Source organism: Peromyscus maniculatus, chromosome 14, assembly GCF_049852395.1.
Source record: "Peromyscus maniculatus bairdii isolate BWxNUB_F1_BW_parent chromosome 14, HU_Pman_BW_mat_3.1, whole genome shotgun sequence".
NCBI classification, from domain to species: domain Eukaryota; kingdom Metazoa; phylum Chordata; class Mammalia; order Rodentia; family Cricetidae; genus Peromyscus; species Peromyscus maniculatus.
In genome coordinates, this window is record NC_134865.1 from 15,864,433 (window position 1) to 15,889,668 (window position 25,236).

At 44.4% G+C, this 25,236-nt stretch overlaps 1 protein-coding gene, 1 non-coding gene and 1 pseudogene across 2 annotated transcripts; 2 read left to right on the plus strand and 1 right to left on the minus strand.

Annotated features, from left to right (window-relative positions):
* The first annotated feature begins 104 nt into the window (after positions 1 to 104).
* On the plus strand, positions 105 to 23,373 carry Eapp (E2F associated phosphoprotein). The gene is made up of 6 exons (XM_006975278.4): positions 105 to 1,107; positions 6,091 to 6,272; positions 7,938 to 8,033; positions 14,299 to 14,416; positions 18,857 to 18,970; positions 22,414 to 23,373. Exons 1-6 carry the CDS (start codon positions 1,034 to 1,036, stop codon positions 22,679 to 22,681), a joined length of 852 nt encoding a protein of 283 aa, XP_006975340.1. The 5' UTR covers positions 105 to 1,033; the 3' UTR covers positions 22,682 to 23,373.
* LOC102923160 (large ribosomal subunit protein eL34 pseudogene) lies at positions 6,977 to 7,657 on the plus strand (annotated as a pseudogene).
* Positions 19,338 to 19,448, minus strand: LOC121822665 (U6 spliceosomal RNA). The gene has a single exon (XR_006063833.1). It is a non-coding gene; the product is annotated as a U6 spliceosomal RNA (small nuclear RNA).
* Positions 23,374 to 25,236: the final 1,863 nt, after the last annotated feature.

Consider the following 25,236-nt stretch of genomic DNA (forward strand, 5'->3'; position numbering starts at 1 on the left):
ATGTGAATCTTATTCATCTACGGCGTGGGAAGTCTACGTGCGGGGAACCGGCATCCTCTGCGTGCATGTCATTTACATGCACCACGCCTCTGTGGTGACGTGGTGGGGACGCGCGCGTTGTCCCCTAAGTAAGACTCCGCCCGCTAAAGCTGGAGGGTGGAGGGGCGGGGCTTGCTGTTGATGGAGGGTCAAGTCTGGAAACCAGAAGGGAGGTGAAAACCTATCTTCGAGGTCCGGGGCCACCCAGGGGCTCACAGGCTCTGGGCCAAAAAGAACTTCTAGCTGGTCGTTTCCGCCAGCGGATGGAACTCATCCTCGCAGGATTCAACTCTAGGAGATTCACCCTTGTAATGTTCAAGTACTTATAGAAAATAGGTTTTTTTCCATGGTATTTTTCTGAGGTCTATCATTTATTTGCACACAATCACTAAGCCTAATAAAAACCTGGGGGGAAAGGCCAAGATAACAACTTGGAAGAAAGAAATCAGACTGGATGGTGGCACACAACTGTAATCTCAGCGCTCCGCAGGCCAAGGTGGGCGGAGCGAAGTCAGCCTGGGCTACACGGCGAGTTTCAGGTCAGTGAGCCCAGTGAGACCGTCTCAAAACCTAAAGCAGCAACAACGAAAATCCATAAAAAGACAACTGCTGGCCGGGCAGTGGTGGCGCACGCCTTTAATCCCAGCACTCGGGAGGCAGAGGCAGGGGGATCTCTGTGAGTTCGGGGCCAGCCTGGGCTACAGAGTGAGTTCCAGGACAGGCTCCAAAGCTACACAGAGAAACCCTGTCTCCAAAAACAAACAAACCAAAAACCAAAAACCAAAGACAACTTCTGTTTTCTGCGGAAAGGAAAACGCAAGGTACCGACGTGATCCCGTCCCCGCTTGGCAGCTTCGGAAGGCCTGCGCAGGCGCACCGGAAGGACTCGGGGTTACGAGCGGAAGTCGAGTCTCGGGACGCTTTAGGGAAGGAGCCCGCGGAGTACGCAGACCCGGGGACCGTCCGTGGTCCCCGCAGGCTCCCTTAGGCCGCCATGAACCGGCTCCAGGACGACTACGACCCCTACGCGGTGGAAGAGCCGAGCGACGAGGAGCCGGCTCTGAGCAGGTGGGCCGCCGCCCCGCGGGGTCCGCCCGGCCTTGGCCGAGGCCGTCGCGCTCGCCGCGCCGGCCGAGCCTGGGCGCCGCGCCGCCCGCTTGGCTCGTAGGAGCCCCGGGGTGCCTGGGGAGGCTGCTCAGCCTCTGGGGAGCCAGGATGGACAGCAGTGCGGGAAGAAGGGGTGTTCCGGAATCTCGGGGGCCCCGGGCGTAAGTCCTCAGATGGAGCCCTGCTGCCTACCGCTCCCTAGCACTGTGACTGAAGGCAAGTCGGCTCTCGGCTTCGCGTCTGTCAGTGGAGAGACGAGCGTGGAACCAACTGGTGAGGGCGGGCCACGGGCCTTAGCAGGAAGAACTCATCGGGAGGACTGTCAAATAGAAACAACGGAATACTGAGCGGGGAGTCCTTTTGGGTTGTGATAGAGATAAATACAAAGTTCTTGTCTTCCATTGCCGTGTCTTACAACGGGGAATGAAGTGCGTGTCTGCGAAGGCCATCGTAGATGACCTCTGATAGGCACAGATGAAGTTCTGTGCTACTTTTGGAAAGGGAGTATTTAATCCTACTTGAGGGAACTTGGAGTGTTTTTACTTACACACATCTGTCTCCTCCCACCTTTTAACCTTGGCTGAGTATTAAACCCAGGATATTTTTATCTATATGTTTCTTTTTTTTTTTTTAATTTAAATTTTAGTTTTGAGACACGGTCTCATTGTGTAGCTCTGCCTGGCCTGGAACTCATTCTGTAGACCAGGTTGGCCTTGAATTCAGAGATCCACTTGCTTTTGCTTCCAAGTGCTGGTGTTAAAGACACACACACACACACACACACACACACACACACCCCTGGCTTGTTTACTCCTCTATTAACCTAGATTCTAGAACAGTGGTTCTCAACCTTCCTAATGCAGGGACCCTTTAATATGGCTCTTCATGTTGTGGTGACCCTCAGCCATAAAATTATTTCGTTGCTGTCTGGGTGCTCTGTGTTGTGGGTTGGTCAAAGAAAGAAGGTCACTCCAAGATGAATTTTAGGCTTTCTGGCAGCAGGGAGGAGCAGTTTCTATGAACTGAGCCCTGAATCACTGTACGAAGATGTATTTATTGACTGTTACACAGAAGTTGGTTTTTTGAGTAAAACAAGTTCCCCACCCGAAGCCCCTGATCTAAAATCACATGTCCTTCTGAAGAAAACATCACACCTGGGCCCCTTTAGTCCTTACTGTGTACTGTTTGCAGTGCGCAGTAATCCGAGGTATCCAGGTGTGCCCGGAGCATCTTGTGACCAAAGCCATGCAAAGGCTCTAAAGCTCCTTCAGAAAGACAACCCTATAGATAGCAGCAAACCTCACTGTTTTCCACAATGATTTCTTCAACGTCAAAGTACTCCTAGAAAGCAACTATTCATTTTGAAGTTTACCTTAGATACAATGAAAAACAACTATTTTATTCTAATGGTAGATACAATGATTCTATTAAATCTTCTTGCTGCAATTGCTACTTTATAATTTTGCTGTTATAAAGCATACTGTAAATATGTATATGCAGGATATCTGATATGTGACTCACAAGGGGGTCGTGGACATGGGTTGAGAACCACTGCAGAAAATGACGGCATGCCCCCTGGGAAGACGGTTTAGCTTGTAATAGCACTTGCTGTGCGAGCCTGAGGACCTGAGTTCTAGCCCCTGAACTCATGTAAGAAGCTGGGTGTGGTAGTCCTCTGTTTTTAATCCCAGCACTTTTGTGGTGAGATGGGACAAGTGGAGATGGATGCCATCAGAGGCTTGAGGACAGCTAACCTGTCATATACTGCCAGAAACAAGAAAGACCCTTCCTCTACAAGGCAAAAGGCAAGAAGCAGTTTCTCAAAGTTGTCTTCTGCCTTCCAAATGCACTTGCACACATAACAGCAGACATGATGTGAACACTGAAAACAGCGAAGATACAGAACATGGGAGTACAAGGATCCCGTTTACTGCCGGCAAGAATGCTGTTCTCCTTCCTCTCTGCTCTTGGTCCTCATGTGTCAGGCTGGCCTCAGACTTCTGCAGTCTTCCTGCCTTATAGGTGTGTGTCACCACATTAGCTCTTTTTTCCCTTCCTGCCTCCTAAGTGTTGGGATTACAGGGGTGCACCATCGTATCTAGCTCCCCTCTTGATGCTGTTTTTAGTTTTTATTTTTTGTTCTTTTTTGAGACAGGGTTTCTCTGTGTAGCTCTGGCTGTCCTGGAACTCACTTTGTAGATCAGGCTGGCCTCGAACTCAGAGATCTGCCTGCCTCTGCCTCCCCTGTGCTGGGATTAAAGTTGTGTGCCACCACCACCTGGCAAATAATATGCGCTTTATATTTTGGTCAGACTAGAGCATAGGAACAGTCTTCTGGCCTGAGCAGTACTGGCCTTTTGGGTAGGGACATAGAGGGTTTTTGTAGTGAGCATTCAGGTGGGAAGGTAGGTTGGAGCCACGTTGTGGAAGGCTGTTTTGAATGCTCAGAGAACTGGCGCCTGAGTTGGGTGGTGACGTGATGAGAATCCTTTAGGAGTGCATTCTGCTGGTAGGATGGATGAGAGGGAGTAGAGACAGGAGACAGTTTTGAGGTCAGGGCATCCTTGACATATGTTGCTGGAGGTGGAGTTAAGTGAAAATAGTTGTGACGGTGGGAGTAATAGGGGAGTCTAGCATGCTGGCCAATTTAAGGCATTTTCTTGGGAATAGATTCTGGTTAAAACCTTAGCCATTGTCAGGTGTGGTGGCACTTGCTTTTAATCCTGGCTCTTGGGAGGCTCTGTAAATTTAGGGCAGTTAGGCTGCACGGTGAAACCCTGTCTCAAACAGGCAGACAGACAAGCAACCTTCCTGTAGTCATCAGCAAAATTCACTGGAGTGAATTGCATTTTTCTGATTAACTTTCTGGTGGAGCCTTAAAAAGCATTGTTCAGTAAGAAAACAAAAGTCAAGCTGGGCGGCGGTGGTTGATATACCCTTTAGTCCCAGCACTTGAGAGGCAGAGGCAGGTGGATCTCTGTGAGTTCAAGGCCAGCCTGGTCTACAGAGTGAGTTTCAGGACAGCCAGGGCTGTTACACAGAGAAACCCTGTCTCAAAAAACAACAAAAAAAGAAAAAGAAAACAGAAGTCAGGAATATTCTGCTTATGAAGAATCTGCTATTATTATTGATACAGCATCTCATATATCCCAGGCTAGTGACTTCTGATCCTCCTGCTTCCATTTCTCAAGTGTTTTATGTGATGCTGGTGCTCAGATCCAGCCTTGTGCCTGCCAGGCAAGCACTCTTCCAACTCAGTTACAGCCTCATCCTTATTATCGTGTATGCTCTTCATATTGTATTAGAAAGGTCTTAGACATTTAATTTGTTCTTGTTTGAGACAGGGTCTGCGGTAGCCCAGGGCCGGCTTTGACTCCATTGTGCAGCTGATGATGCTCTTGAACTCTTCATCCTTGGCCTCCTAAGTGTGGGATTATAGGTTCTCACCACCACATCTGACTTAATTAATTTAAATATTTTAAATAACATTTTTTCCTTAAATTTGTGTATGTGGCATGTGGGTCCTAGGGATTGAATTCAGGTCATCACAGACTTGGTGACAGGTACCTGCCGATGAGCTATCTTGCTGGCCCCAACTTAATTCATTTTTGTTGTTTTATTCCTCCTAATTTCTGATTTAATTCTATTATAATTCTGTTGAAAGGAAACTAATCACAGAAGGCAATATAAATGGACAGAAACTGTTCAGGAGAATTGGGAATGTAGCGTAAGTTTCATGGGGCTAGCGATGTAGCTCAGGGGTAGAGCAGCTGCCTAGTCTGCATGAAGCCTTGGGTTCAGTTACCAGCACCAGGAAAAAATAATCATTGTACATAGTTTTCTCCTTTTACAGTTTCTGGAGCACTGTGTCTTTTAAATTATATTTAATTGCTTTATATTTTATGTTGATATATTAACTATATTAATTGCATATATATTTTGTCTAAGTAAAACTCAGTTCTGTGTAGTAAGCTTTAATTAGTTGATAGAATTATGACTTGGTACAAGTATTGGAAAGCAGTGTGATAATACAAGAGGTTGGAAAGAGGGATGGAAAGATGGCTCAGTGGTTAAGAGTATTGGCTGCTCTTCTAGAGGACCTGGGTTCGATTCCCAGCACCCACAAGGCAGCTCACAACCATCTAACTGTAACTCCAGTTCTAGGGGATCCAGTGCCCTTTTCTGGCCTCTGTGGGCACCAGGCAACACAGTTGATGCACAGATATATGTACAAGCAGGAACACACACACACACACACACACACACACACACACACACACACACACGGGAAAGAAGAAGCCAGGCAGTGGTGGTGCACACCTTTAATTTCAGCACTCAGGAGGCAGAGGCAGGTGGATCTCTGAATTTGAGGCCAGCCTGGTCTACAGATGAGTTGCAGGACTACATAGGAATCTTGTCTCGAAAAACCAAAACCAACCAACCACCAACAACAACAACAAAAAAAAAAACCAGAACAAAACCTCTGAAAATTGGAAGGATTAGCTGATGTATTGCCTACTAATGATCATTGCTATATGTAATGTGATAGGTATGTCAGATGTAAATTTGTAAAACTTATATTTGCTGTTGAGCAGTAAGATGATAGAAGTTTTAAGTGATTTTATTTTGTTTTGTGATGCTACACTTCAAACCTAGGGCCTTGCACATGCTACGTGAGTGCTCTACCACTATGCCACATCCCAGCCTTGATTTTAATATTTTTAATATTCAGGGTTGGAGAAATGGCTCAGCGGTTGCTCTTCCAGAGAGGTCCTGGGTTCAATTCCCAGCAACCACATGGTGCCTCACAACCATCTATAGTGGTATCTGATGCCCTATTCTGGCATAAAAGCATACATGCAGATAAAGCTCTTATATACATAAAGTAAATAAATTAAAAAATATTTTAATATTCATATTCCCTGTGCTTTAAATGTATGCTAGTTCTGAAGATGAAGTGGATGTGCTTTTACATGGAACTCCTGACCAAAAACGAAAACTCATCCGGGAATGTCTTACTGGAGAAAGTGAGTCATCTAGTGAAGACGAATTTGAAAAGGAAATGGAAGCCGAACTAAACTCTACCATCAAAACAATGGAGGATAAATTATCCTCTATGGGGACAGGTACTCAAGAATCACTGTTTGTGTGTGCATGTGCGTGCGTGCGTGCGTGTGTGCGTGCGTGCGTGCGTGCGTGAAGCATATGAATGATGGGTGGTGATGGGGGTAAAGCTGGGTCTTGTGTTTACTAGGCAAATGTTCTACCACCAAGTTACAGCCCAGCCTCTTAAAATTTTGAGACAGGGTCTGGCCAAGTTACTCAGTCTGGTCTTGAACTCACTGTAGCCTACATGATCCTTCTGCCTCTGCCTCCGGAGTAGCTGGTGGCAGATCTGCATGAATGGGTCTGATTAATACAGCACTTACTAAATGAAGGAATGAATGTGCTTGACAGTCTCTACCAGGGTTTTTGCTAATGACTGACATGTGTCATGTGTTATTGGAAAGATACTATTTAGTAGCAAGTACATGCATTATTTCCTTTTGTAGTGTTGAACACATGCCAGGCGTAGTGGCGCACACCTTTAATTCCAGCACTCAAGAGGCAGAGACAGGCAGATCTCTGAGTTTGAGGCTAGCCTGGTCTACACAGTGAGTTCCAGAACAGCCAGGGCTACACAGAGAAACCCTGTCTCAAAAACAAACCAGACAACCACAGCATACAAAACATTTTTAGGGTTTGATGGCAGGTTTAATGGCATGTCACTGCAAATGCCTGTCTCTTTGTAGTGAATAATAAACATATTTCTTTTTAGCTCTTTATGTATAATTTACTTGACCCAAAAATTGGTTTGTATAAGTAGGACTGGTCAGAACTGGTTTTCATGTTGTGTTATAACTTAAGAACTGAAAGATGTAATTGAAGCAGAGAAGAGTCAGGGACACAGGCATGTGAAGACAAGCTGGAGAGAGGAAGTTTGCTCTTGGTCCATCGTCTTGTCTGATGCCCCTTGAAGCAAGACATCCCTTTCCTATTCCCCACAGCTATTTGTATTGTGAATTCAAAGGTATATAGAAGCCGCCCTTTCCTTTTCCTCTTCCGGGGACGGTGCTTAGAGGCACTCAGGATGGTCCAGCGTTTGACATACCGTCGTAGGCTTTCCTACAGCACAGCCTCTAACAAAACTAGGCTGTCTCGAACCCCTGGCAACAGGATTGTTTACCTTTATACCAAGAGGTTGGAAAAGCACCTAAATCGGCATGCGGTGTGTGCCCAGGCAGGCTTCGAGGGGTTCGTGCTGTGAGACCGAAAGTCCTTATGAGGATGTCTAAGACCAAGAAGCATGTCAGCAGGGCCTACGGTGGGTCCGTGTGTGCCAAGTGTGTCCGCGACAGGATCAAGCGGGCTTTCCTTATTGAGGAGCAGAAAATGGTTGTGAAGGTGTTGAAGGCACAAGCACAGAGTCAGAAAGCGAAATAAATACTCAGCTTTTTAAATTAAAAAAAAAGGTATATAGAATATATATGCTGAAAACCTGGAAATACGGCATTTAAATTTTAATTGGATTTTTGGGGAGAAAGAGTGATTTTCTCCTAATTGGAAAACTCGTCAAGGAGTAATTCCCTATTTGTGCATAGGACACAGATAAACCAATAAACATATTGACACACAAATGAGATTGTGAATAAATTAATGCTATTTGAGGTGATGGAGATATATGTGGAGGCCTTTTGTTTTCTTGGGGATCAGATGTGGTGTAGTTTGTAAACTGTCTTCTGGTTTGGTAGGGACTTCCTCAGGAGTTGGGAGTGGTGGAGGAGTTACCGCAAAGTACTATGACGACATTTATTTTGATTCGGATTCTGAGGATGAAGACAAAGCAGGTGAGTATCTTTTTGTTTAGCAGTGCATTTTATGAATAATATCTGCCTTAGCAGTTACTTGATACTAGCTTTTTCATCTGAGTTTTATTTATTTTTTTAATCTTATGTTAATGGGTATTTGGCCTGCATGTATAGCTGTGCACCATGTGCATGCCTGGTGCCTTTGGAGGCCTGGAGAGGATGTTAGATTCCCCAGAACTGTAGTTAGAGATGTTTGTGAGCCACCATGTGGGTGCTGGAAATCAAACCTGGTCCCCTGGCCAAACCTGGGTCCTCTGGAACAGCAGCCAGTGCTCTTAACTGCTGAGCCATCTCTCCAGCTCCTCTATTTAAAGTTTATTTTTAAGAAACTATAGACTAAGCCAAGTGTGGTGGCTACATCTTTAGTCCCAGCACTCAGGGAGGCAGAGGTAGGCCAGCCAGAGCTACGCAGTAAGACCCGGTCTCAAAAGAAAAAAAAAAAGAAAGACATTGTATGTTGTTGATGGAGGTGCAGAATTGGTTAGTGAGAAAGGCAGGGGGTGCAGATGTGTGCATTTACAACAGCAGTTCTCACCATGGGGGTTATGACCCCTTTCACAGGGGTCATCTGAGACCATCAGAAAACACTGTTTCCAGTGTTCTTAGGAACTGAGACCCTGCTCCTCTGTCTGCTTTCTGTAGTCTGCCCACATGCAGATACACCACATGTGAGTACCAACCCTTCACATACACCCTAACAAACGAAGGTGTGTGCGGCAGGTTTGGTGCAGTGATGCACTTGTGTAGACCCATGGCACATGTGTAGAGAGCAGCTGAGTGCCGAAAGCAGCAGTATTGGGAGTAAAACTACACTGGATGAATTGTAATTACTGGGTAAATGTAAAACCATCAACTACTGCAAGAAAACAATCTGTACCATGGGAACTTTATCTGGCTGCTGATCGGTCTTTTATATTCTGCTGTGGTTGATGTGAATACTGCCCCCCTATTGATAGTAGATAGTAACAGGTATGTAACAACAAAACAACAAAAAACAGAATGGTAAATCATAGGAATTTTTTTTTTTTTTTTTTTTTTTTTTTTTTTTCCGAGACAGGGCTTCTCTGCATAACATCTCTAGCTGTCCTGAAACTCACTCTGTAGACCGGGCTGGGCTTAACCTTACAGAGATACACCTGCCTTTGCCTCCCAAGTGCTGGGATTAAAGGTGTGCACCACTATGCCTGGCCAGTCATAGGAAATTTTAATGAACTGCATTGACTGAAATATGCTATGTATCATCTTTTGTCTTATAAAAACTATTGTTATATATTGTTTTCATTAGAAAACCATCCTATGACAATGGATTATGTACAGAAAAATGTTAAGAAACCGTAGTGAAGATTTTTTTTACAGTATGGTAATTACAGCAGAAATTTAGAACTCACAATGTGTTATTTGTTGTGAAGTTCTATTAGCAAAGTCTATGAAGCCAAACAAACTAAACGCCATTTTGATAGTGAGCCTCTGAGCTCTGCCAGCAAGGATACCAACTAATTTAGAAGCAAAGCTGATGGACTCAAGAAAGCAAGACTTGTCAGGCGGTGGTGGTGCACGCCTTTAATCCCAGCACTTGGAAAGTAGAGGCAGGTGGATCTCTGTGAGTTCCAGGCCAGCCTGGGCTACAGAGCGAGTTCCAGGACAGCCATGACTGCACAGAGAAACTTTGTCTCAAAAGAAACCCCCCAAAAAAGGAAAGCCAAAATTGACACTGGTGGCAAATACCACAAACAAAATAGAGCAGCCATTGAAGCTTCATGTTTGGTGGCACTCAGACTCACCACAGCTATGACATCTCACACTGTTGCTGAGGATTTACTGTTGCCCGTGGCCAAAGACAGTGTCCAAGTTATGATTGGAGATGACCTTGTTGCATGATTAATGCAGTGTCCTTATCTAAGAACACTGTCTGCAGAAGAATGGATGGCATGTCTGCTGGTATTCTTGATCAGGGAATCCAGGAAATCAATCTGCTCTGCTCCATTATTTACTATCCAGCTCGCTGAATCCACAGACATTGCAAACTGTTCACAGTTACTGGTTTATAGGAGGTATATTAATGATGGCGACGTTAGAGATGAGTGTCTTTTTTTGCAAAGCTCTTGAATCAACAACCACTGCACGTGAAGTATTTGACACGGTTCATTTCTGAAAGAGCGGGAGATCTCTTGGGAAAGGGTTTGTGGTGTTGGCACAGACGGTGCTCCAGCTGTGCTAGGGTGCTGATCTGGACTTCAGTGTGGTGCTCAGTGAGGCACCACAGTCATCGGGCCTCACTGTGTGATTCACAGGCAAATATCAGCAGTGAAGATGCTGCCGCACGGGTTACAAGAAGTCATGGCAAACGTCGTAAGTTCTGTCAGTTTGTCAATGTGAGAGCACTTTAGACAGTCAACTGTTTTTACAGCTGCAGGGAGTTGGATACTCTGAACAAAGCTCTGGTTGTCCAGCGGAAAAGTTTTAAAACGTGTTTTTGAGCTTCGTGATGAACTCAATTTTTTTTAGACTTATTTACTTATGTATTTTATGTACATGAATGCTCTATCTTCATGCACACCAGAAGAGGAGGGCATCAGATTCCGTTACAAATGGTTGTGAGCCACCATGTGGGTGCTAGGAATTGAACTCAGGACCTCTGGAAGAGCAGCTAGTGCTCTTAACCGCTAGGCCACCTCTCCAGCCCCCTCAGAAAGCAAGACCACAGTTGGAAGCACTTTTCAGTGATGAAAATGAATTGCAGAAAACAGCTTACTAGGTCGACATCTTTGCCATCTTGAATGAAGTAAATTTATCACTGCAAGGACCAAATGCAGCATGCCTGGATTTGTCTGAAAAGATCCGATCATTCCAAATGAAAATTTAGCTTTGGCAAAAAAAAAAAAAAAAAAAAAAAAAAAAAGATGATAATAGAATTCACAGGTTGCCTACCTAAGCTGCCTTCTTTGAGGAACATGACAGTGAACCAGACAGAAGGATTAGGATGATAGTTTCTGTGAAAGAACACTTGCACATGAAATTTCATCATCTTTTCCAAATGTACCAGACACCCATTAGCCTCTGCCAAAAGTCCATTCACAGTCGGGTTGAAGGTATTCCTGAGACAGCACAAGAGGAATTCACTGAACTTAAACAGCCATGCAGTGAGAACTGACTTCTCTACGATGCCATTACAGAATTCTGGATCGAGTGTCTGCAGTCATTTCCTCTTTTCTCTGAGACTGAGTTGCGCCTTCTTCCATTTCCAACAACATATCTTTGTGAAACAGGTGTTCCAGCTTACTGGTTATCAAATCTGAATACAGAAGCAGACTGTGCTCTTGCAAAGACTGCCCTGAGAATTTCTGATCTGGTGAGCAAGCAGCAGTCTTAACCTTTGCACTGAGGTTAGCTTTTTATACACACTGTCGCAAAATGTAGCAGTGTAGTTTACTGTTGTTATTTTAAGATTGTTACCCTTGCTACACCATGCTTCAAGACGAAATTTTGTTTATTTGTAATTTAAATATTCCACAATATATAATTACATATTGTTTTTGTAATTAATCACTGTGCTTTAATTATGTTCATTTTGTAGCTGCAAATACATCCTGCTTATCAGATATTTACAGTATAACTCATACAGTAACAAAATTACAGTTATGAAGTAGCAATGAAAATAATTTTATGGTTGGGATCACCACAACATGAGGAACTGTATTACTGTATTAAAGGATCAAAGTATTAGGAAGGTTGAGAACCACTGGATTAAAGGCATTTGCCACCATATCTGGCGATATATATATATATATAAATAAAATATTTATGTATTTATGTGTGGACATGCATGTTTATATACATGCACACATACATGCGTATATATAAATATGTGTATGGGTGTGAGTGTATACATACACATACACACACACATATATATATATATATATATATATATATTTTTTTTTTCTCCCCATTTTCAAGATAGCGTTTCTCTGTAGCCCTTGGCTGTCCTGGAACTTGTTCTGTAGATCAGGCTGATCTTGAACTCAGAGATCCCCTTCAGGGATGTGTGCCACCACCATCTGGCTCTTAGGTTTTTATGTTGACCTCCACCTATTTGTTACATATATCAGGCTGGCCTCCAGCTCACAGAGACCCGGCTGCCTCTGTCCTGCCCTACTATCCTCCACCCTACAGGGCTGGGATTAAAGGACCACACCTGCCTAAGAGCATAGTTTTAGAAGTCTGCCTTTTTGTTTTGTTTTAAGTACTTTGGGTCCTCAAGAATGTTAGGCAAGGGGCTAGAGCAGTGGTCGCAACCCACAGGTTGAGAAACGCTGGGCTAGAGAGATGGTCCAGAGGTTCAGAGCACACGCTGTTCTTGTAGGGGGCCTGGGTTCAGTTCCCAGAACTCGCATTAACTCTCACAGCTATCCGTAACTCCAGTTCCAGAGGACCTGCTTTTTGGCCTCAGCAAGCATTAAGCATTCATGGAGTGTATTTGCATACATTTAGGCAAAACACTCATATACATAAAATAAAAAGCAATAAACCTTAAAAGAATTACCATTTCAGTTTTAAATATTTTTTGTTCTGATTTTAGTGTTTATTTGAGAGATGGTCTCAGAGTGTATCCCCATCTGACCTAGAACTCACTCTGCAGCCCAGGCTGGCCTGAGTCTTTGTTTGAGAGCTGTGGCGAGCTTATATGTGAGGAGTGGTTCCTAGGGCTAAGAATGGAGCTCAGTCTATAGGACTGCTTGCCTGGTGTACACAAAGCCCCAAAGGTGATTCCCAGTAGTGATAAAACTGAGTGCACACCCATAATCCTAGTGTTTGCGAAGTGAAGGCAGGGAGGGGTCTCAGAAGTTTAGCATCATCTTAGGCTACATAGTGAGTTTGAGGCTCAGGCTACACAAGGCCCAAAGCACATTCTGGCATTCTTTTTATTTAATTGAAAAATTATTCTGGCCTGGCTGTGGTGGTGCCTGCCTTTAGTCCCAACACTCGGGAGGCAGAGACAGGTGGATCTCTGTGAGTTCGAGGCCAGCCTGGGCTACAGAGGGAGTTCCAGGACAGCCAGGGCTACACAGAGAAACTCTGTCCTGAAAAACCAAACCAAACAAACAATATGTGTGTGTTTATGGGAGTCCATTCTGCAACTCCTGTGTGGCTGTAGAAGACGACCTGTGAGAGTCAGTTCTCTCTGGCACCAGGTGAGTCCCAGGCATTGAACTCAGGGGTCAGGCTTGGTGGCAGTTCATGATCCCATTGCCTCTGTCTCCCAGGCACTGGGATTACAAACGTGTGTCACCATGCCCAGTTAGTTTTAAATGGGTTTTTGAGACTGAATTTTCATTATTTTGAACTTAGCCTTTTGGCCTCCTCTATCTTGTTAAGTTTTTGAGTGTAGGGGGCCATCCCTCACCCCTGACATTTCCCCAGAGTACTCTTGAGTAGAAGCATCAGGAAATATTAGTTAGAAGCATAGAGGGGAGAGAAAAAGAAAACACAGGATAGCCTCAAGAGGGCCTGGAACCTTTTCCAACGGGCCCCGACTGTCTCTGCCCCAGGGTTTTTATAGAGACGCCAAGGGGTGGAGCAAAAGACCTCCTCCCCCAGCACAGCCAAGTGCAGACCATCTCAGACACCTGGTACCCAGGCCCGTGGGCCAATCATCCTCTATGCGGACCAGCTGGGTAAAGCTCCAACATTTGAGACAGCGCTGGCTGTCCTGGAACTATCTCTCTAGACGAGGCTGGCCTTGAACTCACAAAGATTCACCTGCTTCTGCTTCAGGAGTGCTGGGATTACAGGCGTGCCCCACCACGCCTCCTCTGTTTTTAATTTAGTGTCTTAATTGGACAAAACTCTTATTTGAAGAATAGCTGTATTTATTTAATTTCATGGAATGTTTTTTGGGGTAAGGTTTTGTATTTGTTGCCAGGGTGGCCTGGGACTCACTGTGTAGTCCAGGCATGGTAGGTCTCTTGCCTCGACCTCCCGAGAGTTGGGATTGCTGGCTAAAGGAAGGCTTTAGACATCCTTTTAAAAGATAATGTAAATAGAATAAATACACAGTATGGGAATCAGGAGTCATTTTATATTCAAGACTTGTAAACTTCAGGGTTGGGGATTTAGCTCAATGGTAGAGCGCTTGCCTACAAGCTCAAGGCCCTGGGTTTCATCCTCAGCTCCAAAAAAAAAAAAAAGAGTTGTAAACTTTAAACATGATTCTGATCCATATTCTCAACCTTTTAAAAATTAGCACACGTGACCAAGAAAAAGAAGAAGAAACAGCGAAGGATCCCAACAAATGATGAACTGCTGTATGACCCTGAGAAAGACAACAGAGACCAAGCCTGGGTTGATGCACAAAGAAGGGGGTAAGAATTTAAATCTGTAATCTTTAGAGAAAGAGTGCTTTTTCCCTGCTTTCATAGTTTACTGTATTTGTATTTATTTTCACACAAACACTTCAAAAACAATTTGAGGACAAAAACTTGAATAGCTTGTTTGAAAATAACCAGCAGATTTTAGTCAGGTAATTGATTATTTATTCATTCATTTGTTTGTTTATTTATTTATCTATTTACTTATTTATTTGCAAGACAGTGTTTGTCTGTCTAGCCCTGACTGTCCTGGAACTCACACTGTGGACCATGGACCAGGCTGGCCTTGAACTCAGATCCGCTTGCCTCTGCCTGGGATTAAAGGTCTGTTCCATCATACCTGGCTGAATTTTTCTTTATTTTTAAAATAGATTCTCATGTAGCCCCTGCTGCTTCAAAACTTAGTATGTAGTTGGGCTGGCCTTAAACTCCTGATCTTGCTGCCTCCACCTTCCAGATGCTGTCTGGAGTTACAAGTTTGTGTCACCACAACAGTTAATTGTTGAGTTATTGATGGATCTAAACTGTCATAGTCAGTCTCTTCATTTAAGAATTGCTCTTGTGAGACAGGGTCTTGCTATGCAGCCCTGGCTGGCCTGGGACTCATGTATGTTGCTCTGCACAGCAATCCCTCCTCAACCTCATAAGTGCTGGGATTAGAGTTATGTGCCACCATGCCTGGCCTTCCCTTTTGCCACCACCCCATGGTACTAGGAATTGTTTGAACATAGGCTCTTGAGCATACTGGGCAAGTGTTGTGTCACGGATCTCTATCCTTAACCTTCTTTTTGCTTTTTTTTAAAGATTTTATTTATTTATTTTATGTATATGAGTGCTCTATCTGCATGGATGCCTTTATGCCAGAAGAGGGTATCCGATCCCACTATTGATGGTTGTGAGCCATCCATCATGTCATGGTTGGGAATTGAACTCAGGACCTCTGGAAGAGCACCCAATGCTCTTAGCTATTAAGCCATCTCTCCAGCCCTGGCTTTTTGCTTTTTAAAACAAGGTCTCATTAAGTTGTTCAGGCTGGTCTTGAAATCACTTGCTGTGGATATCGCTCTGTATAAATAAACACTCATTGGCCAGTGGCCAGGAAGTATAGGCGGGACTAACAGAGAGGAGAAAAAAGGAAACAGGAAGGAGAGGGGAGACTGCCTGGAGCCGCCTCCAGGACAAGGAAGATGTAAAGGACCGGTAAGCCACGAGCCACGTGGCAAAGTAAAGATTAATAGGAATGGGTTAAATATAAGAGTAAGAGCTAGACAATGACAGGCCTGAGCTAATGGCCAAGCAGTTTAAATAATGTAAGAGTCTGTGTGTTTATTTTATAAGTGGGCTCTGGGACTTGGCGGCGGGAGCTAGAGAGAAACTCTGTAGCCCAGCGGGCCTGGAGCTTGCAGTCCTCCTGCCTCAGCTATATCAGAAGCAGGGTTATGGGGCCTGTACCAGCAGGCCTGATTATAAAACTAACTTCAGTGGTTGGTTGGTTTGTATTTTGGTCTTTCCAAACTAACTTTTCCCTAATAGACATGTTAAAACTTTTTTTTTTAAAGTTTTTTTGTTTATGGAGACAGGGTCTGTCCCAGACTGGCCTTGAAGTCCCAGGGCTACTCCTGGCCTCCCAAATGCCAGGATTATGAGTATGTACCACCAGGCTTATTTTATAATTTTAAATTATTTTGAGAGCAGAGTTTTAGCATCTAAATTGTTAATTTTATTTTTTGATGTCTTGGAACTCACTATGTAGCCCAGGCTGGCCTTGAATACTCAGAGATCTGTCTACCTCTGCCTCCCAAATGTTTTTTGTTATTTTGTTTTTTAGTCCCGAGTTCTGAGATTAAAAGTTTGCATCAGTTTGCAGGCTCAAGAGCACAGTGCTGTCCAGGCTCGTCTGCACTGTAGCCCAGTACTCTGAGCGGTGCCATTGCATGTGTATACCTTGACTTTTTTATCCAGATGCCCACCAAAGGATGTTTGTGTTCTAAGTACCTTTTGACTGTAGTAGTGTTGGCAACACTGGTATACTGTAGATGTAACCAACCGTCTTATTAAATAAGAAACACAGAACCAATGCAAAGAAGAAAGCCAAGAGAACAGAGCTAAGAGCCTTACCGCCTGCTGCTAGCCTCTTAAGCCAATAGACCTCTCCGAAAGAGAACTACTTCCTGTCTGTTTGTCTTTATATAGTCTTTCTGTTCTGCCTTCTCATTGATTGTAAACCCAAACACGTGACTGCTTCATCACTGCCTGTAAGTACAGCCCTCCAGGTCTTAAAGGCATGTGTCTCCAATGCTGGCTGTATCCCTGAACACACAGAGGCTTACCTAGCTCTGCCTACCAAGTGCCGGGATTATAAGCGTACGCCACCACTGCCCTGCTTTCCTATGGCTTGCTAATAGCTCTGACCCCCGGGCAACTTTATTTATTAACATACAATTAAAATCACATTTCAGTACAAATAAAATATCACCATAGTGTACAGATGTTTGTTTGAGTCTCTACTTGTGTGTTTTTGGTTATAGGAGGAGCCTTGGAGGATCGCATGGTAATTCTGTGTATGAACTTCTTGTGTGCTTGTGTGTGTGTGTGTGTGGTGCTGGAGATTGAGTTTATGCTGTTGTACATGCTAGGCAGGCACTACGCTGCTGAGCTACACTCGGTGCCTAGGAGGCTGTGCTTCAATCCAGATGGGGATGGCTGGCTGTTTTCCAGGTCTGGAGGGTTGATGTTGCTGTGGGATCTCTGTACACACCCTTAGCTCCAGTTCTTTCCCTGTCCTTTCCTGGTTCGGATTTATGCCTGTGCTGCTTCCTCCAGCGCCCCCCTGCTGTTTACTTCCTGAAACTTCCTTTATTTTGTTTTGGGGTCAGGATCTCCGAGGAAGCATGGTTTGGCCTGGGATTTACTGTGTAGCTCAGGCTGGCATTGGGAGCTTTTGTTCTTCCTGCCTTAGCTTTCCAAATTTATTTTACTTTACATTTGTTTATTTAAGATTTAGTATTGCTGTGTGCATGCATGGCAAGGCATCCTTGTGGAGGTTAGAGGACAGCTTCTGGGAGTCAGTTCTGTTTCCATCATGTAGTTCTCCAGGTGGAACTCTGGTTGTCATGTCAGTCGCAAGCGCCTTTACCTGGTAAGCCATCTTACCAGCTCCTCTGTCTTCAGTTTTTGTAACAGTCTCTACTGAACCCAGAGCTCTGCTTGGCTGAGCTCCAGTGGCCCGTGCCTGTCTCCATCCTGCTATCCTGGAGAGCAATGTGGCCCGTACCTGTGTGCCTGCTCTTTATGTGGCTTTGGGCTCTTAGCTCAGGCCTTAAACTTTGCACAGCAGGTGCTTTACCAAGCGTCTCCCCAGCTGTGCCGTGCCCCTCCCCCAGGCTGCTCTGGAGCTCACGGTATATATAGTCCAGGCTTAATTAGTAATCTCCTGCTGTTGTCTCTACTGCTAGGAATACAGGTGTGGGACACCTTGCCTGGCCAATTTAAGTTTTTTCAGACAGGGGACAGGGTTTCTCTGTATAGCTCTGGCTGTCCTGGAACTCACTCTGTAGCCCAGGCTGGCCTTGAACTCAGAGATCTGCCTGCCTCTGCCTCCTGAGTGCTGGAGTGAAAGGCCACCAGCGCCTGGCTTAAGTTTGTGACTACAAATGTAAAAATAGTTTCTTAGATTTTCCTTGTTTTTGGTCTCTTAAGTATTTTGAATCATGGCCAGCTGTGAGAAAGAGTTAGTTTCCTGTTAGAATTCACCTGAGATTTCCTCACAATCACACTGATATTATGGATTTTGGTTTGTTGTCAGGTTTGGTTTTTATGAGACACATCTCATTTTAGCTCATACTGACCTTGAACTCTGGATCCCCCTGCTTCTGTCTCTGGTGCTGGGATTTCAAGCATTGACTACCACTTCCCACCATACTGTCTACTTTGAAAGAAAATTACTGTGTGCAGTCCAGACTTAAGGAGTTAGGCTCTGTCACCTTGAAATTTTATTTTATTTTATTTTTTTTTTATTTTTGAGCACTTTTTTTTTTTTTTTTTTTTTTTAACTTTCTGCTTCTCCAAGGTGTTTTAGATAGATCTTGTAAACCAGATCCCTAGAATTACCCATTTCTGGTGCTGGAGAAACGGCTCATCGGTTAAGAGCACTGAGTTTGGTTTCTAGCGCCCACATGGTGACTCTCAGTTCCTGGAGATATCACACCTTATTCTGACCTCCCAGGGCACCAGGCATGCATGTAGTGCACTTAGCTACATGAAGATAAGACATTCATATCCATAAAGAAAAACAGATCAAAAATATAAACAATAATAATAAAGTAACTAGTCATTTCTCTGAGTACTGATTCCGTTTTCTGGACAGTGATATTAGAAACCAGGATTTGGTTGGTTAATGTATTTTTCCTTCTCAAATTTACTTTTCTGTTTTAGTTATCATGCCTTTGGATTGCGGAGACCACATCAGAAACAGCAGCCGGTTCCAAACAGTGATGCCGTTTTGAATTGTCCTGCCTGCATGACTACACTGTGCCTTGATTGCCAGAGGTAAGGGACAGAGGTAAACATACCACATGCCCCCAAACGAGCGAACCCCCACCCTCCAACAAGCCTTTCCCGGAACCAAAACAGTTTGATGGGCCTTTGCTTAAGTCAGAATTTGTTGTTGCTGTTTATGTAAACATTTATTTGACCAAAATGTAGAAAAGTAGTAACTGTAACATAGGATACAGTTACAGGAATCTGAAGAACAGAGTGGGTTTGCTAAAAGTTCATCTCTCTGGTAGTGTGATGCTTAAAACACAGGAGCGAGAGCAAGGCAGGGTTGGTGCACCCCTTGATCCCAGCACTTGGGAGGCAGAGGCAGGAGGAGCTCTGTGAGTTCAAGGCCAGCCTGGGCTGCAGAGCTACACAGAGAAATTCTGTCTCAGAAAAAAAATTTAATGTCATCCTTGCACAGGGGCATGCTAATTTTCTTTGTATTGTTTCAGTTTTAATATATGTGCTGTTGAATTGAATCGAGCACAAGGGACAGTTTTTAAAAATAACAGTTGTTAATAGTTATTGCCGGGTGAGGAGAGGCACATCTTTAATACCAGCATTTGGGAGGCGGAGGCAGGTGGATCTCTGTGAGTTTGAGGCCAGCCTGGTCTACAGAGTGAGTTCCAGGACAGCCAGGGATATACAAAGAAACCCTGTCTTGAAAAGCCAAAAAAAAAAAAAAAAGCTATTATTAGTGCAATTATTCACTAATAGTAATTCAAACCTCTGCTGGTCTATAATCCCAGTACTTGCAGGTTCAAACAGGATGATTGCTATAGGTTTAAGACTGCTCTCAGCTACAAAGTGAGGACCTGCCTCAGAAACAAGAATGGGCTGGAGAGAGATGGCTCAGCAGTCCAGAGCACTGGCTGCAGAGGCCCTGAGTTCAGTTCCCAGCAAACATGGTGGCCCACACCCATCTGTAATGAGGTCTGGCGCCCTCTTCTGGCCTGCAGGCATACATGCTGGCAGAACACTCAATACACGATAAATAAACACATCTGTAAGAACTCAGGTTTGGTTCTGAGCACCCAGAGGGCAGCTCAGTATCCAGCACCTTCTTCTAACCCCTGCAAGCATCAGGCATGCATGTGGTGTACATACATACAGGCAAAACAGTTGTACATATAAAAATACAATAAATCAGCCGGGCGGTGGTGGCGCACGCCTTTAATCCCAGCACTCGGGAGGCAGAGGCAGGCGGATCTCTGTGAGTTCGAGGCCAGCCTGGGCTACCAAGTGAGCTCCAGGAAAGGCGCAAAGCTACACAGAGAAACCCTGTCTCGAAAAACCAAAAAAAAAAAAAAATACAATAAATCTATTTTTTTTTTTTTTTTTTGGAGACAGGGTTTCTCTCTGTTGTATATCCCTGGCTGTCCTGGAACTTGCTTTGTAGCCCAGGCTGGCCTTGAACTCCGAGATCTGCCTGCCTCTGCCTCCCGAGTGCTGAGATTAAAGGCTAATATAATCCCTCCTCCTACTCTTCAACTGGGCTCCTGGAGTTCAGCCCAGTGCTTGACTGTGGTTCTCTGTGTCTGCTTCCATCAGTTACTGGATGAAAGGTCTATAACGACAATTAGGGTAGTCACCATTTGATTACAGGAAAAGACCAGTTCAGGCACCCTCTCCACTATTGCTAGGAGTCTTAGCTGGGGTCATCCTTGTGGATTCCTGGGAGTTTCCCTGGTACCAGGTTTCTGCCTAACCCTATAATGTCCCTCCATCAAGATATCTCTTTCATTGCTCTCCCTCTCTGTCCCTCCCCCAACTCGGCCATCCTGATCCATTATGTTCCCACCCCTCCATACCCCCCCTTCCCCCAGTTTACCCAGGAAATCTCATCTATTTCCCCTTCCCAAGATAATCCATGTGTCCCTCTTAGGGTCCTCCTTGTTACCTAGCTTCTCTGGGGCCTAAACTTTTTTTTTTTTTTTTTTTATACAAAACAATACAAACCTCAAATAATTCTAGACAGAACATTAAGTGTTTCTGACTTTTGTTGAAGTGTCAGCCACTAGTCCGCTGGAGCATGTGGCTCTGGCAGGCCTTGCCCTTCTCCGTTCCCTCTGCCTATCTAGAAACCGTTACTGTTTAGGTGACGTCCCTAAAGCTAGCCACTAAGGGCTGTCCCCTTATTTGGCCACTTCCTCCTCCTGAGACTGACCACCAAGGACCAGCTATCAAAGTATTGAAGTCCAGTAATCAAAAGCTTCCTTTGGTTCACCTAATTAACACGCCCAGTCAAGATACACCACTGTGTCCTAGCCCATTCTAACACAGACCTCCCTTTTCCGCCTCTTAAACATCACACCTGCACGCTCATTTGCTGCCTGAGTCAGAAAGCAGCCACTTTAACTTTTCTTCCCCACTTAATAAAGGATCTCTCTGTGAAAACAGGTGTTTCTGTGTGGTTTATGCCTAATCTGCGGTCCGTGAGTACGGTGGTCTCTTTCAGGTGGGCCTCTGAGAGTTCCAGGCCAGCCAGGGAAACGTAGTGAGAACCTGTCTCAAAAGGAGAAAACAAATTTTAAAAGCTTCAGGGCTGGTGCCAGGCATGGTGGCACATGCCTTTGAGCCTGGTAATCAGGAGGCAGAAGCAGGCAAATCTCTGTGAGTATGAGACCAGCTTGGTTTACATATGGAGTTCCAGGCCAGTCAGGGATACATAGTGAGATCCTCTCTAAAAAAATTAATTTTTTCAGTGCTGGAGATCAAACCTCAAGACTTTGGGCATGCTTTACCATTGAACTATATTCCCAGCCCAGCAATATGTTTTCATTTATTTATTTGTCTGTTTATCTGTCTATCTATCTATCTATCTATCTATCTATCTATCTATCTATCTATCTATCTATCTATCTATCTTCTATTTATTTTTGAGGCAGAGTTTCTATGTAGCCCTGGTTGTCCTAGAACTATGTAGATCAGGCTGGCCATGAACTCACAGAGACCCCTCTGTCTCTGCCTCCTTAGAGTGCTGGAATCTAAGGTGTGTGCCACTGTGCCCAACCTTACATTCCATTTAAGAAATATATTTCTCCATGGAATGACAGTGCATGCCTGCATTCTCATTACTTGAAAGGTTGAGACAGGAGGATTGTGAGTTCTAGGTTAGCTTTTGTAGGTGTGTCTCAAAGAAATAAGTAAATAAATGACTCAAAGTTTTTTGTTTTTTTTTTTTTTGTTTTTTTGAGACAGGGTTTCTCTGTGTAGTTTTGGTGCCTGTTCTGGATCTCACTCTATAGACCAGGCTGGCCTCGAACTCACAGAGATCCGCCTGCCTCTGCCTCCCGAGTGCTGGGATTAAAGGCGTGCGCCACCAATGCCTGGCTGACTCTTTCAAATTTAATCCCCATCTTTATTTTGGTGGCTGTTGATGTAGGTGTTCTCAGATGTGATCTAAAATGACTACTATTAAATCCAAACTCTCCTTTTCGTTCTCCTTCTAGGCATGAATCCTACAAGACTCAGTACAGAGCAATGTTTGTGATGAATTGTTCTGTCAACAGAGAGGAGGTTCTAAGATACAAGAATCCAGAAAACAGGAAGAAAAAGTGGGGTGCTAAGAAGATGAGGTCTAACCCTGAAGGTCCCGTGGAGACAGACGTGGAGGAGATCTATCACCCTGTCATGTGCACAGAGTGTTCCACTGAAGTGGCCGTCTATGACAAAGATGAAGTCTTTCATTTCTTCAACGTTTTAGCAAGCCACTCTTGAACAGTGTGACAGGTAATTGACTTCCCAGCACTGTATAAAGCAAATGTGGACTCCTATTTTCCTCTTTCCTAGTCTAAACTTTCAGTGACATTGAGTCATTAAAACAGTATTTACCTCTGTGAAAAGAATGGTTATCAACCTCTGTTTCTTCTCCCTTTTTTCTTTTTAATTTTCCCATGAATAATGACGGGACTGATTATTCATTTCATTTTTGGTGCATCTTTGAAGACTTTGGGGTTCCTTATTTATTAAACTAGCTTCCTAGAATTAAATGGTTTTGGAGTATTTGTTTCTTAGTGTTTGGTCCATTTTCTATTGCTATAACAAAGTACTAGAGGTTGGGTGCTTTATAAAGAGATGAGTTTTAGGGGTTGACAAGATGGCTCTGCACTTGGCATGCAAGCCTCACAACCTGGGATTGTTCAGTCCCTGGGACCCTCAGTGGAAGGACAGAATAACTTTCAAGTTTTCCTGTGACTGACCTAAACATACATGCACAGGCGGGCACACACATGCAGAGGCGGGCGGATACACAGCACACAGAGGACCTGAAAAGTGGGGGAAGTGTTGACAAGTTGGTGGGGTAGCAGACAGAAATGGGGCAGCAAGTCACACAAGTTGAGTGGTGTGCATGTGAAAATGTTTTGTATGCTTACTAAAAACAATACTGAATAAAGTACTATTAACAACCATTGTTCCTGTCCTTTCACTTAGAAAAGACTTGAGATATCAGGTATTTCCTGAGGCTATTTGGGCTGGACACAGGTGTGCTACAGTGTTCCCCTCTGATTTCCATGCATAGCTTTGAATATCTTTCTGTTCTTTTATCAGGATGATTGCTATAACTGACCTGTAGGTGATTGTATCTGAGATGACAGTGTTTCTCAGCATAGCCTTCTCATATTTCATCACTATAGATATTTTTCTCTTAATGTTAAGCAGCTGCCCATAATCCTTTGAAGGATTACTTATGGCCTTCTCTTGCCTCAACTCTCTTGACCTTCACAGGGCATCATGTAGCCCAGGCTGCCCTTAAACTCATCATGTAGCTGAGGATGATCCTGAGCTCCTGCTCCTACCTTCCTGTTGCCTCGATTATAGATGTCTGCTCTTCCTCCATTTTTTTTTAAATGCTGAATGTCATTTCTTGAAGGGGTAGGAGGTCTTAAATGCAGGCTTACAGCACAATGGGAGAACCCCGGAGGGCAGAAGTTCGATACTGATGTTTTACAATCTTGCATCTAAGCTGTTAACACCCATTATTCAGGATACACAGACAAGGAACTTCCTTAAGCATTCAGGAGGGTGGAACTTGGCAGGGAATTAACATAGGGAGGATATCAAGGTCAAGGTCAGCAAGCAAGGCAACAGTTACCCAAAAACAGTTAGCCCTATAGGTCCCCCTTTTATTAAAAAATGAGCTTCTGGCCGGGCGGTGGTGGCGCACGCCTTTAATCCCAGCACTCGGGAGGCAGAGCCAGGCAGATCTCTGTGAGTTCGAGGCCAGCCTGGGCTACCAAGTGAGTCCCAGGAAAGGCGCAAAGCTACACAGAGAAACCCTGTCTCGAAAAACCAAAAAAAAAAAAATGAGCTTCTGACTTGGGTTGCTTGGGACGTCAGCAGGTCACCTTACCCGTCATGGAGACGCCTGCCCAGGCCACACAGGTGCTCTGTCTTAGGTTGGTGAGTGCCCCCCAGGTATTACCCGTCTCTGAATACTCCTCATACAGGCTCAATCGTGTCTGAGCTGCAGAGTTAACTGCTGCCAAAGATCTCAAAGTGGCACTGGGCTTGCAATCTGTGTTCAACACAGAAAAGACCAACAGAGGTCCTATCTCACCCATAGCCAGTAGGCTAAAGGCAACTGAGCCTTTCCCTTCCTTAATGAGCCGTACTGTACATTGGAGTCCTTGTAGGATAGTATCCCAAAAGCAACTGGAACTTGAGTTTATAAATTTATAATTTTCAAAGCCAATCAAGATGTGTATAACTACTGAATTAAATTTATCATGCCCAATAGAATGGAAGATTAACTGTGGTAGCTACTTTTGCTGTCAGGATCTCTACTGTGCTAGCTGTAGTAAGCAATTATGAAATTCTACCTCCATTTTAAATGGAGCATAAAATATTTTAAACAGATTCCACTGCAGCTAATTGTTCCTTCCTCAGCTTGGCTTATTGCGTCCTGCCCCTCTTTTTTTTTTTTTTTTTTTTTTTGCCTGTTTCCTTCTTTATTAAGATATAATAACTAACAGTAAGGATTTGTAATGAATGAATTGATAGTGCCTCCCCTCCCACCCTCCACCCCCCAGTGCTAGGGATCAGACTCAGGGCCTTGTGCATGCTGGTACTCTACCATGAAGCCATACTCCCCAGGCCCAAGGCATGACTCTTAAGCACCCTGACTGACATTCCTCATTCAGTCCCAAGTCAGGCCTCCTTTCCTTAGACTTGCACTCTTTCCAAGAGCGCCATATAGACAGCTGCCTGCTCCAGGAGACACCAGAGACCATCTCTTGTCAGGAGAGGGCTCCTCCTAGAAGCTGTGGTGTGGT